The 14,431-nt window shown below is 38.7% G+C and overlaps 1 protein-coding gene across 1 annotated transcript in view; it reads left to right on the top strand.

Moving 5' to 3' along the window:
- The window catches only part of plekhm3 (pleckstrin homology domain containing, family M, member 3), a 48,398-nt gene extending 38,823 nt beyond the window's left edge, over positions 1–9,575 (top strand). The window contains exons 7-8 of the mRNA XM_079426541.1: positions 1,278–1,435; positions 7,140–9,575. Coding sequence (XP_079282667.1) covers positions 1,278–1,435; positions 7,140–7,311 — 330 coding nt within the window. The 3' untranslated portion in view covers positions 7,312–9,575. The remainder of the gene's footprint in view (positions 1–1,277; positions 1,436–7,139) is intronic.
- The last annotated feature ends 4,856 nt before the right edge of the window (positions 9,576–14,431 follow it).

Raw genomic sequence — 14,431 nt, 5'->3', positions numbered from 1 at the left:
ATCCTATTTCTCAGCATGTTTAAAGCTTATAGGTTGTGGCCTACAAAGAATCTGCACCTGCAAAATGTTCCCAGAAAGTTCCACCGACTTCAGATTATCATCTTTAACAAAGTTCTACACATCCTTTGTTCCTTATGTTTTGGTGAATTTGGTGAAGTGTAGCACTCAATTTGACACATTTTGCCAATGCATTCTGCAGAATTTCGAGATTCTGTCTTGTAGGGTGGACAATAAACTGGTAGAAATTTGTCAGCTGTCAGAGATTTTGACCATTGCTGTTATCACAGTTACCCTCATGTGATGTTGCAGTGCTGCAGTGTTATGAAAGTTTGTTTAAATGTTCAAGTGATTTTAAACCATTCAATCGATTTTAAATTTGTAAATTATAAATACATCTGGAATGTGTGCACAAAAAGTTGCCAGTCATACAGTTTTTTTGCATTACATTTCTGAAGTATTTATTTTGTTAGACCAACATGAAAAATCTAAAGCACTCTTTATATAGTTTGTATTGCTTGTAATTAGTTTCTTTGCTTTTATTTTATTGCTGACTATTTACTTGTCTTAATGATTTTTTACATTTAGCTAGGCTAGTATTAGTGTTTGCCTTGAAATCAATATTGTGACATTTCAATTGTATCTAAAATGCTAGCATCACAATAGTCTCAGATGTCACGCCCACGGACCGTTGGCTAAACGTCTGATGCATATGGCACACTTTTCTGTAAACACTTCAGGAATGTCGAAGTCGTCATCTGACTGGTTGAATTAAACCGGATTTCCGGGAGACGCGAGTGTCGTGTTTATTTTCGGTCCGCCGGGAAAAAAGATGCCGTGGCACCAAACCCCCTCACGAAAGAAGAAATCAGGTTAACTAAACGCTGGATTTTCAAAAGTATGTGAAATATTTAAAGTTTGCGGCATAGAATCTTTAAAATACATCCGAGAGTTTCACACACCGGTCTGTTATTATGGCGACATTTCCACGCCTCGAAACGTGACACTATGAACGAAACGAACTATGATTGGTTGTTTGACATGTCGGTCAAACGGCCTCATGGGCGGGCTTTGGCCAATGAAACCTGCTATAGATTCCAGACCTTCAGCCGTCAGTCTGAAGGTCTGGCTACGCAAGACTAGCATCATAACAACCTTATTTCCAGCAAAAATAACTATATTGTGATTTATATAGTTAACGTGAAATACAGTAACTCATATTTTAGCCCTATTACCCACCTCTGCATTCCACTTTTGTTATGTATTTCTCTTTCTTGCAGGTCATAGATGGAAAGCTTGCTCCCTTCCTCTCTAAGGTGATCAAGTTTGCCAGTTCTCACGTCTATAGCTGTAGTCTGTGCCGAGAGAAGGGCTTCATCTGTGAGCTTTGCAACACTGGCCAGGTCATCTATCCCTTCCAGGAGAATGCCACCAAAAGGTGAGACCTGTAGTCACTGTTTCACCTCTAAATGTCTCATGATCTTGAAGGTCTATGAAATCAGAGATGCTACATACATTGGCCAAAGTAACTTTACAATTATTTTTTTAGTAATTAGTCTTAAAATGATTTTTAGTGGATGCATGAAGTCAATTTCCCTCAAGGACAAGTGTCCTAGCAGAGAAATCACAGGTGTGCATCAAATATTTTCTTCATCAATGATGATGATGATGATGATGGTGGAATTGTAATCCCACAGCCCTGTACACTGTAAGAGCCAGTTGTCTGTCAAATGGTCTGCAGCTCATTGCTGATTATTGTCCAGCCCCTGTCTCATGTTAGTCACACCCAGCGGGCGGTGGATTGGGGTGTAATGGTGCAGTGATAGGCCACCCTGTGTAAGGGGACAGTTAATCCCTTGAGCATCTCAGCTTTTTTTCAGCATGCTGTGTGTTGTCCGCTTATGGCCTGCAGCTGATAAACCGCTCTCTGGTCTTCATACCATCAGTGTGACTAGAATCTCTCAGACTCTCCAGCGAAGTGGAGTGCAGTTCCCAGAACAGATGCTGCTGTTTAAACTTAGCTACTCACACGGCAACACTGATAAAACCTCAATAATGATTGGTTAGGGCTGCTACAGTTAAAGTTACTTTATTTCATATTAAAATGTTTCATATTTTATTGTTTCGTGTGATTTTCAGGTCTGAAAAAGACCCTTGCCATATTTGTACATCATGGACAAAGACCTTTTAAAACAATTTGTACTCTGTGTGTGTGTGTGTGTGTGTGTATATATATATATATATATATATATATATATATATATATATATATATATATATATATATATATATATATATATATATATATATATATATATATATATATATATATATATATATATTTATAATACTTTTATTCAGCAAGGATGTGTTAAATGGATAAAAAGTGATAGTAAAAACTTATATTGTCGTCTGTAAGATTTCTATTTTGAATAAATGCTGTTCATTTTAACTTTTTATTCATCAGAGAGAATACTGAAAAGGGTATAACAGGTTCCAAAAAAATATTAAGCAGCACAATACTTTCAACACTGATAATAAATCTGCATAATAGAATGCTATCTGAAGGATAATGTGACACTGAAGACTGGCGTAATGGCTGCTGAAAATTCTGCACTGTATCACAGAAATAAATTCTGTATTATATTAAATTTATAGGAAACCAATATTAGAAATTGCAATAATATTTCACAATGTTGTTTTTTTTTCTGTATCTTTTATCAATAAATGCAGCCATGATGAGCAGAAGAGCCTCCATTTAAAAAACATTAAAAATCTTACTGATAAATTTTAAATGTATATAATGTATATATTTTGTACTAAATGTATATATTTATGTGTATATTTTGAGCACAACGTAGCAAAGGACTGAATGCACGAACAGATTAATTACATGTAATTATATAAATCGAATTACTGTATTACTGTTTGTAGATATTTATTCACTGATAGATCCATTCAGGTCTGTCCAGGCAGTTTCAGTGTGTCTGTTAGTACAGCTGGATCCAGGTGTTGCACTAACTGCTTCACTGTTTAGTTTATCCAGAATATTCTAGGTGTGTTTGTATGCACTTCATGTTGTATCTGTAACAATACATGCTCAATAGGGCACAAGCGTGTGGTCATAAGAGCAGAAGGTGTCTCCACACCCCACCGTAAATCCATAAATTTCACAAACCACCACCACACAATTATTTATTTATAGAGACCAATTTAAAATAGACATCCTGTCAGCAAATTTTTTATGCTTTTGTGCAAAGTGTAGACCATTTTCGGAATAGACCACCAATAGTACTTCTGGTTAGTATGACACAACCTCTTGGCCAACAGTGATCTTGGGTTTTAGTCTTGGCTTGGCAGGTCTAAAACTTTAACCACTGGGCAACTACCGCCCATGATGGTGCACAGAAAGAAATTGTTGCTCTTTGGAAGACTGAGGATCCCTGGAGCTCCTAATTGTTCTAGTAAAGAAGGAGCTTTATATAGACTGGGATTTTTTTTAGCCTGTATTATACACACACACACAGTGCTGCTGGAAAGTTTGTGAACCCTTTAGAATTTTCTATATTTCTGAATAAATATGAAATACCCAAAACAAAATCAAATTTTCCTGAAAGTAGACAAAGAGAACCCAATCAAACAAATGAGACAAAAATATTTTCTTTGTCATTTATTTTTTCGAGAAAATGATCCAATATTGCATATCTGTGAGTGGCAAAAGTATGTGAATCTCTTGGATTAACAGTTAAAGGTGAAATTAGAGTCCATCTATGCAGAGGTGTTTTCAGTCAGTGCAATGACTATCAAATATCAGTATGTGACCCGTTTTATTCAAAGAACAGGGATCTTGTTAATCATGTTAATCCCGTGGCAGAAACCGAGAAACAAATAGAGACATTATTAGCATAGCTGCTGTTCCATCTAAGCAAAAATGATTTGTTCAACCCAAGCTAAAGAATAAATGTACATTTGATCAGATATAACTGAAGTACAAGATTATAAAATGCATTATGTGAATGCTTGGCTAAAGAGATGTGTCTTTAATCTAGATTTAAACAGATAGAGTGTGTCTGAACCCCGAAGGTTATCAGGAAGGCTATTCCAGAGTTTGGGAGCCAAATGTGAAAAAGCTCTACCTCCTTTAGTGGACTTTGCTATCCTAGGTACTACCAAAAGTCCAGAGATTTGCGACTTTAGGGAGCGGGTTGGATTGTATCGTGGTAGAAGACGAGTTTGGTACGCAGGAGCTAAACCATTTAGGGCCTTATAGGCAAGTAATAATATTTTGTAAATGATACGGAGCTTAATAGGTAGCCAGTGCAGAGACTGTTGGTTGGCCCACACCTCCCAACGACGCTCTGTCTGTCTCCAGCCGACGTAAGGAAGATCCTATCTAGGATTAACCCACGCAAGGCTGCGGGTCCTGACAACATACCTGGCCGTGTTCTGAGAGACTGTGCTGCACAGCTGACAGATGTCCTAACAGATATCTTCAACACCTCGCTGAGCCAGGCAGTCGTCCCCACATGTCTCAAATCCACAACAATCATACCGGTACCAAAGAAATCACCTGTGTCCTGTCTCAATGACTACCGTCCCATAGCACTGACTCTAATCATGATGAAGTGCTTTGAGAGGCTAGTCATGCACAACATCAAAACCAGCCTCCCCAACACACTCGACCCGCTCCAGTTTGCATACCGTCCAAACCGCTCTACGGACGATGCAATTTCCTCCACCCTCCACCTGGCTCTTTCCCACCTAGAAAATAAAGACTCCTATGTTAGAATGCTGTTCATTGACTTCAGCTCGGCATTCAACACAATAATCCCACAACAGCTCATAAATAAACTAAACCTGCTGGGCCTTAACAATTCCCTTTGTAATTGGATCCTGGACTTTCTAACCGGAAGACCTCAGTCAGTCCGTGTCGGCCACAACACCTCGAGCACTACCACACTGAGCACAGGGGCCCCACAAGGCTGTGTGCTCAGCCCGCTGCTCTTCACACTGCTGACCCACGACTGCACTGCCAAGTTCAGCTCCAACCACATCATTAAGTTTGTTGATGACACAACAGTGGTAGGTCTCATCAGCAACAACGATGAAACGCACTACAGAGAGGAAGTGGCACAGCTGGCTGAATGGTGTGGCACCAACAATCTGTTCCTCAATGTGGAGAAGACAAAGGAGGTTGTGATGGACTTCAGGAGAAACTCCGTTGACCACCCCCCACTGACCATCGACAGCTCGACTGTGGAGAGAGTCAGCAGCACTAAATTCCTGGGGGTGCACATCACAGAGGATCTCACCTGGACCACCAACACCATGTCACTCTCCAAAAAGGCACAACAGCACCTACACTTTCTCCACCGGCTGAAAAGAGCAAGTCTCCCTCCACCCATCCTCACCACATTCTACAGAGGCACCATTGAGCGTGTGCTGACCAGCTGCATCACTGTCTGGTACGGGAACTGCAGTGCTGCTGACCGCAAGACTCTCCAGCGGACAGTGAACACAACTGCAAAGATCATCGGTGCCCCTCTCCCCTTCATCCTAGACCTTTTCCTTACACGATGCTCCAGCAAAACCAACAGCATCGTGAAGGACTCCTCCCACAGTCTCTTCCAGCTCCTACCATCAGGAAGACGGAGCATCAGAGCCCGCTCCGCCAGACTGCTCAACAGCTTCTACCCCCAGGCTGTGAGAGCCCTGAACTCAAACCACCCCGCCCCCCTCTGAAACCCCATGCAAACCCCTACCTCCTGAAACATGGACCCCCCCCAACCTTACCACATCACACCAAAGAAAAAACTGTATGGAACTTTTTTGTGCAATTCGAAGTGTGCTACACACAGGTGAGTGGGCCTGTACAAACCACCTGTAGTAACACACTCTCCTCTATGTGCACTAGACACTTTACACACACTGCTGCGTGTACACAATCCCACAAAAGACTCAGCAATATATGTATGTTTACATGCTCATGCACTACAAATCATCCTGCACTGTTCCCCAAACCAGCTGCTTGACTCAAAATGTTTCTCTTTGCACATGTACAGTACAGTATTTATGTGAAGCATTCACATTTCTTTGTATTTTTTTAATCTTTTATTTTTTTAGTTTGTATAGGGTAAATATTTATGGGAAGCATTCGTACAGTTTGTATTTTGTATCCTTTATTCTTTTAGTTTGTATAGGGTAAATACTAATATATATATATATATTAGTATACTTATGGTTATATGTCAGTAGGTTAGTTGTGTATAGGTTTATAGTGTTTTTTTATAGGTTTATAGTGTTTTTTACTTCATTGTTGTACGTCTGTATTTATGTAGCACTGTGGTCCTGCGAGGCACAACATTTCGTTCCACTGTATGTCCCCACATGTAGCGGAATGACAATAAAGCTCAACTTGACTTGACTTGGATTCTCTTTTGTCTACTTTCAGGACTTGTATGAAAATCTGATGATGTTTTAGGTCATATCTATGCAGAAATATAGAAAATTCTAAAGGGTTCACAAACTTTCAAGCGGCACGATAGATGTGTGTAATACAGGCTAAACAAACTACTGCATTTATTTGATCAAAATACAGTTAAACAGTAATATTGTTAAATATTAATACAAATTAAAATTTGAATATATTTTAAACATTTATTTATTCCTGTGATAGCAAAGCTGAATTTTCACCAGCCATTACCTCAGTTTTTAGTGTCAAATGATTCTCAGAAATCACTCTAGCATGCTAATTTGTTGCTCAAGAAATATTTCTTATTATTATCAATGTTGAACAATTGAACGTATGTATGTATATATATATATATATATATATATATATGTTGCATATTTGTACTCTGAATGTCATTAGATCTTCTGCCAAAACTTAAGACTGCATGGTCCTTCATGGGAAAAAAGAACATAAAATTATATATTTTGTATGTTAAGAAAATGTAACCATTTATGCATTTTACACTATTTATTTAGTAAGCAATTTTTTTTAATTAACCACCCATTACGATTAACTAACTTAATCCACCAGATGGGGAAATTCAGAGGGGGTCAAAGACTTTTCCACAGCACTGTTGTGAGTGTCAGTGAATGTTTGTCTCAACCATCAGTGCTCTTGTATGTTTGTGCAGGTGCGAAGGCTGCAGTGCCGTCTTCCATGCCGAGTGTCGGATGCGAGCCCAGCCGTGCCCGCGATGTGTGCGCAGAGAACTGCACAAGAAGCCGGCGTCATTCTGGAAGAGACACGGCCCTCACGACAGCCCTGATGACGAGGTGCTGTACTGCTTTGAGCTGGACACCTGAGATGGTTTATGGCGAGCGGTGCCCGAGCACACTGCACTAATGAACACTGTCCAAGTGTTGCTGTATCCACTAAGGACAAGATTCCGTGCTCTCTCGGAGGAAGTGCTCCGTGAAAACTGAGGCGTTTTTGTTTTTTTACGTTCTCCCTCACCTGAGAGACATGGGCACAGAGACAATAATTCAGCTCCCGAAGAGCAGAGGCTTCATAATGATACCAATTTACCCTTCCCTTTCATCTACCAAATGACAGCCAGGGCCAACCGACAAATACAGGCAAAGTACGCTCACACACTCGCACATAAACACACTCCCACTGACAGATGTAAAATAATGCACTTTCTGGCAGACTCACACTCCAAGAGCGATGATTCAACCCAATTTCTGGACACAAATAGAGCTTCTAATCCATTAATGGTTCGCTGCTGAGATGGGAGTCTGGCCCCTCTGTTAGGTTTCCCTCCATGCTGTAGTTAACCTACTATGCTGAAGACCCTTGATCTGGAGCACACGAAGGCTGAAATTGAAGATAAACATCCTTAGAACAAAAATTATTTCTTCTGTTACACTTTTGCATTTTTGCACTTTACGTTTATGATTTTGATCTGTTTTTTATTATTATTACAAGATCATTGCACTTTCAGTCAGAGCATGTTTTTATCTCAACGCATTCAGCTTTGGTTTGCGTTGTACTGTGAGGAAGGATTGGTGTCTCGTCCCGTCCAGCTGGAGTTTAAAAAGTTTGACTGTTTATCAACACTCAATGGCACTGTCTATAAGCAACTGAACCACGTTGTTCTTGCTAACCGCCTGGTCTGTGATTACAAACTACCCTGGGCCACCAAACCCCCAAATTACAGTCTAGAGTTCCAGGGCTTTGTTTAGCATTCATACGTCTTTTTAACAAGAAATGTAAAGCGAACCCGCCGTGGACAAGCTCATAATTCATGTCCATCTAACCTCTGCTTTGGATCCTCGATGCGTCTCTGCGTTCATCCTAAGTTTTCTTGCTACTTGAAATTAGTATTGGCAATAAAGTCACTTCTTTTGCTGCCTTATTTGACTTCCCATTCTATGGCCAGACCGGTCTTTCTCCAGTTGGACAATACGTGCAAAGTGCACAATAAGACATATAGCAGTGGACGTCTCTTCCTGGAGACCTCACCAGCAAACAGAAGCTTCAGATATAAATCACATTCAACATTACTGATATAAAACGCTTGCACATTCAAAAAACAGTTATTTGTTAAACTGGACTTGAAACATTCTGGTTGTTTTGAGATTTAGTTCAATACTGGCCGACTGTCACTTATTGAACTCTTTGAGATGGGTCAACTTACATATCATTTGCTACCATGTTACATTTCGTTTTATGAGAAATCGTGTTAATTCCATATGCTTTGCACCAAGAAGTTTACTTCTAAATGAGATTCAGTCTTAGTTTGCGTATGGTCGGTGTGTGATAAGACAATGTAGATGGATGGATGGATGGTCATGTTAGTTGTTCGGAATATTTAGTTGTATTTATTGAATCTGTCTTTTTGCCTGCCTTAAACGAAAAGCCAATGCATTGGCCTGTTGATGTTCTTCGATTAGCAAGCTATATTCACTCAAAAGATATTTCAGTATTTATGAAACTAATCTGAATATCAGGCTATATAATATATCTTAATATAATCACTTAGTGTTTTCTGAAGGCGAAGACCTTTACTTGCCTTACTAAAAAAAAGGAATCTCCCCGGAATCTGACGATCTCTTGTTTTCCCATAAGAGAGCTCGTCGTTTTACTATTTTAAGCTTGAAGTGAGCTAAATGCACCATGTTTTACATGATACTATAAAATATAATGGTCTTTGCAATCAGTTTGCTTTGAAAGTTTGATGTATTGTTACATTGCATTTTTCGCACTGTTCTTTAAAATCAGGGATTCTTAACACACTGAATAATGGTCATGGAGGGACAAACAAAAAGGGAACTCAGTGGATGTACTTGGTGAATATCTTTTGTTCTTTCAGTACACCAAATTGTTGAAGGTGCCCTCGGTTGTATATTTACATATCGGTTTTGTTTCAGAAGTATTTATTGTATTTATATTCTTCACTGTAATTCCCTGTGCTTTCTTGTATTCTGCAAACTCTTCATTACAGACAACCTCTTATGCAACTACAAATATTTGTGTTTCAGTACTGGTACGGGTTCCTTCCAGTTCTTCTTTTCTTTTCTTTCTTTTTTTACCACTGTTACCAATAAAGTAAATTGCTTAACACGTTCTGCTCTTTTTATGCTTCAACACTAATGTCGTCTTCTGAATTGATTTTAGGATTTTGCGAAGTAATTTCAGTTCTTCGCAGATTATTTTCTTGGTCAGAATCCAAGGTGGCAGCAGTGGAACAAATGCATCATGGCTGTGGCTGTGGTTGTGGTGTTCTCTTTTAGGTCCTGGTGCACCGGAGAAGGTCCAAGCACTGACTCATGAGCTAATCCCAAATTAAAAGCCACATGCTTGTATCTGGTTCTGTCTGGAGTTTTACCAATAACCACTGGACCTGTTTGAGACCACAGCATGAGCCTTCTAATTTTTTGCACAGTGGTACTGGCGTATAAACATTTGAAATTCAGTCTAGTGATATCATGATTCTATTGAGAACCGTTACCATGGAGGTATTTTCTTCATCTTCAAGGCATTTTAAATATTTGTCCAACCTATCCAGGGCTCAACAGTCAGGATGGTCTGCTGGCCCAGGGCCAGTGTGAGTGAGTTTCGGGCCAGCTGACTATCAATTCTGCTGATTTTTCAATTAATGACATTTAGTTGGATAACATAAATGGGATTTGTTCAAATTGCAAAAATGACTTGTGATGGTCTTAAAGCATCAGTAAGAATGTATCGTAAACTAAACATTTTTGTGTGTTGATTTTATTTGAAGTAAAAAAGAATGTTAAAAAATATATAGATAGATATAACTAGCAAAAAAAATAAAAATACATTGATAAAATAAAAATGAATAATTTTGTGATTAAAAATCAATATATCATCATTGCTGAGCCCTGCTACATCTATCCTTTATTTATTCTCATGAAAAATACAGTTTTAGAATTTTTAGCCAAAATATATATAATTTAGGCCATAAAATTTCTTGCCATGAAAATAGCTACAGAAGCTGGCATGGCGTTAAAAAAACAAACAAACAAACAATATTCTGTTGAAAATTAAGATCAACTGTATTTGGACACTTCCCACTTTTTATTCTTATTTTAAATTAATAAAATCATCCATATGTATGGTCTCAGTGGACACCTGTGATTTTATTTTTATTTAATTTTTTTTTAGTTTTTGTTTTAAATTTTTTGTCTATACCATATACGTTCCAGGTGAATGAAAAAAAAGGACCAGACTTGTTTAAGAATTTTTCGCAAACCTTTCCCGATTCTTGTCTGAGTGATGTCACGCTTTAGCTAATGGCTGGCCACCCCAGACACTTCCTCCCTGGTTTACTTTTTCAACACTTCCCCTCATGTTTTTTCCTCTTCCCCTGCTTTTTTTTTTATTATTCTTCTCTTGAAAGAGAACAGTAATTTGTCCTGGCCTTAGAGAGCTCTAAAGCCTTTCTCTGACTGAGAATAATCCACCAGGATCCAACCACTGCCGATGGGCCAGAACATGCCAAGTCTTCCCTCCTTTGTGTGTGTTTTTGTGTGAATGTGCTTGTTCACTATCTCTTAAAGTTGGTTTTCGAGGCCAGGCTTAAAATTGAGGCGTCCTGCTGATCCCAAACTCCATTACGGTCTTAATGTGTGACAGCTCAATGCTGAAGATGCCTTTAAGATGGGTGTTTTCACACATATCTGGACTTGTCGCGTCCTTTTTTTGGAACGCGGGAGAATTTTTTGTGTCAAGAGGATGTTTTTAGGGATATGCTGTGTTTTGTTTTTTTTCGCACACAATGAACAATAGGTGAATTATGGTGAAGCTGTAACTCAAAGAAAGAGAAACGACACTTTAGATGCCTTGTTTATTGACTATCAAAGCAGAATTTTGATCAAATCTTTTTTCAGAAAAATAAAAACAGTAATCGTCCCAAGGGAAATACATTTTGCAAAAAAAATTCCAGACAAGCTGAACAGTCCATTCTTTTGTCCGTCCATCGTCCTCGAGTCTCCCTTCACACCTAACGTGAACTGGCTGAAGGGGTGGGAGCGTATATTTGGTAGTTGCTTATGAGGATAGCTGTTGTTTTAGCAGGACCGTGTGAATGTGTGTGTGACCTGCATGTGCACGGTCTGACTCATTTGCCTGTGATTTGTATTGAGGAGTGGGCAAATTGAACCTGAGTGTTGGTCGTGCTTAATTGTCGTCGCCAATTAGTGCATTGTTGAAAGCCACAATGGCTCCACTGTAGCGAGGGGAACGTTCTCCTTTGTGCTTCTCCAGTGGCCCACAGGCCAGTCAAGACTCATTTAGGACTCTGACAACAAGGGGCCAGAAATGCCATCAGAAAAAGACGACAAAAGGGCGGTTTAAGGAGAAAAAGACGACGGCAGAATGGCGGCAGGAGGGGTGGAGACAATAGTGACATGGGATGGAGCACAAGGGTCCAGTTTTCATGAAAAAGGGGTTAGAATGTCTGATTCAACCCTCTGGTTCCCTAACATCCACCTGCCGCATAAAGACACGAACCCGTGATCAGCACCGAGCAATAACAAGCCTCAACATCAGCTGTGTTTTCTTAAGTTCTGCTTTTTTATGCTTGTAAGTTACACACATTGTGTCCTTAAATATCAATGTTTAACAATCAAGCTATATACTTCATGTGATTTCTTTTTATGACATATAAATGTCCAGAACAGTACATTGTGAGAGCATGCATATTATATGGACACTTAAACTACAAATGAAAAATGTATCTTTGCATTAAATAAAATATCAAACACAATCCATTTGTTTAAATTTATTTATTTTTTAAATTAGGTTAGTTCAAATGTTTGTGGACAAGTTTTTGAAAAAGGATTTTTCTTTGATGAATAGAATGTTGAACATTATTTATTTGTTTTTTTTAAGTTCATTCATCTATTTATTGTAACAGTATAAAAGTCTTTACCACCATTTTATCAATCTGATCAATAAACGTATTTATAATAAATATAATTATAAATATTGTTTGTAAGTATCTTTTTTATTTTATTTTAACTGCTGCAGTTTTACAATGGTTCATCGGTGCATAATCATGTTAAAAGAGCTTTTCCAATTCCCCATTTTATCGCTGTACTTCACCAAAATACAACAAAAGCATCCCATATCATCTCATCTTCTCATGACAGATGCAGATGAGAAAAGGTCAGTTTGGTGAGATTGCATCACATTGGCACTGTGTACGAATTGTCCGTCCACACACAGACATGGAGAGTCGATTATCAGATAAAAGCATTTACCCAAACACAGGTTCAGGCATGTAAAGAAAAAGAGGAGGGAGTGGAAAAGAGGAAAAAACAACCACCATGGGATATTTTCATGCCCAGGAGACATCACAAAATAAAACAGATGGCTAGTGTGCACCACACCTCATCACATCATTTGACGCTGACAACGCTCTACTGCTCAACTAAAGCCAATCCAAGCCTGATTTATATAGAGCATGGAAATATGTTATATTTCCTCACACAGGTTATATCACTATTTCAACAGACTAGCTAAGTGCTATAGATACAAGAACGCACTAGCAATTTCCCTATACCAAGGCCTAACAGGCACAGTATATTGAAAGGAAGTCAGTTGGCGCTCGTGTGACTCCTTAAGGTGGGGTTTTGGAGTTAATGTGTCACAATGTGTGTAGGTAACCTATGAAACAGGTGCACAAATGGCTGGAAAGATTGATTCGGTTACCATAGCATTTAAGACACAATCAAACATCTCGAGTGTTACAAGGAAAACAATGTAACCGGCCATTTGTGGCCGCGTCTGTCTCAATGATTGATTCCTAAGCAAGTCTGTGGCATGTAGAGTTCTGTTTACTCTCGTCTTCTCAGACTTTCTGTACGGTGAGAGAGAGAGAGAGAGAGAGAGAGCCACCCTTCTGTGAAGAATTCCTAAATTCCTTGATTTTGATGCTTTGCCAGTTTTTGAATTTCTTTTAATTATTTGTATTTCTGTTTTAGTCATTTTAGTTAAACTTATTCCAGGCAACTTATTTCATTTTCAGGTTTTTCAAGTAATATTTCTTTTAATTTCAGCTTTATTACCGACATTTTTTTTATTTATTTTTTTAGTATTTAGTTAAACTTCAGTTAAAATTAACAACAAGTGTTTAAATCATTCACAGAATCATGGAACCAAAAAATATTCATTCAAATTTACAGCTTCAGCGCTTTACCACACAACAGGACAAAAACAAACATCACCTTATTTGGACTCTTATTTGGTTGATGATTCCAAACATCACAAAAATGCAAACAACCTCTGAACTCTGACCTAGAGATGGCACCCTAGTGCACACTAGCTGTATTCGTAAACAGAGTATCAGTGTGGCAAGGTGCTCCTCTCTGTTGCTTTCTTTGTTTTGTCGAGGCGTGAGTGATTAAGCTTGCGTTAGGAGTCATTATCTGAGTGTTTGCACAGCTCCGTCTGTCCTGAATGGGCCCAGTGGGTAAACACAAATGTAATAGAGGATACACTTGCAAAAGAGACTCAAGGTCTTTTCATAGTCAAACACACACACATCAACACACTCACCACTAGTGCAATTCACTTCCCCACCCAAATCTTCACTGACTAATTTAAACATCCTCATTACAATTAGATGAGTAATGTGGCATCTTCCCAGTGTTTTTTTTTTAACTAACATACATTTTCAGTTTGTTGATTCTAATTGTTCTAGTAAGCCTAACCAGTTTAACTATCACATTTTCTATTCAATTTAGGGTGGAAACCATGTCATAGTTCAGGACTCATTAAATGATTTAAAGCTTAATTTCACACAATGATATGAATGACAACACCTGTTACACCAAAACCAGAAATTATATATAGAAGTTATATATATTTCATAGATAGATAGATAGAGACAGCGGCCCCTGGTGAAAAAGGGGTTGGGGCCTGAAAGTTGTGGGCGTGTCATTGCGGGTGTAT

Source organism: Barbus barbus (genome assembly GCF_936440315.1).
Source record: "Barbus barbus genome assembly, chromosome: 10".
Lineage (NCBI taxonomy): Eukaryota > Metazoa > Chordata > Actinopteri > Cypriniformes > Cyprinidae > Barbus > Barbus barbus.
This window is presented reverse-complemented; position numbering and strand designations above follow the sequence as displayed.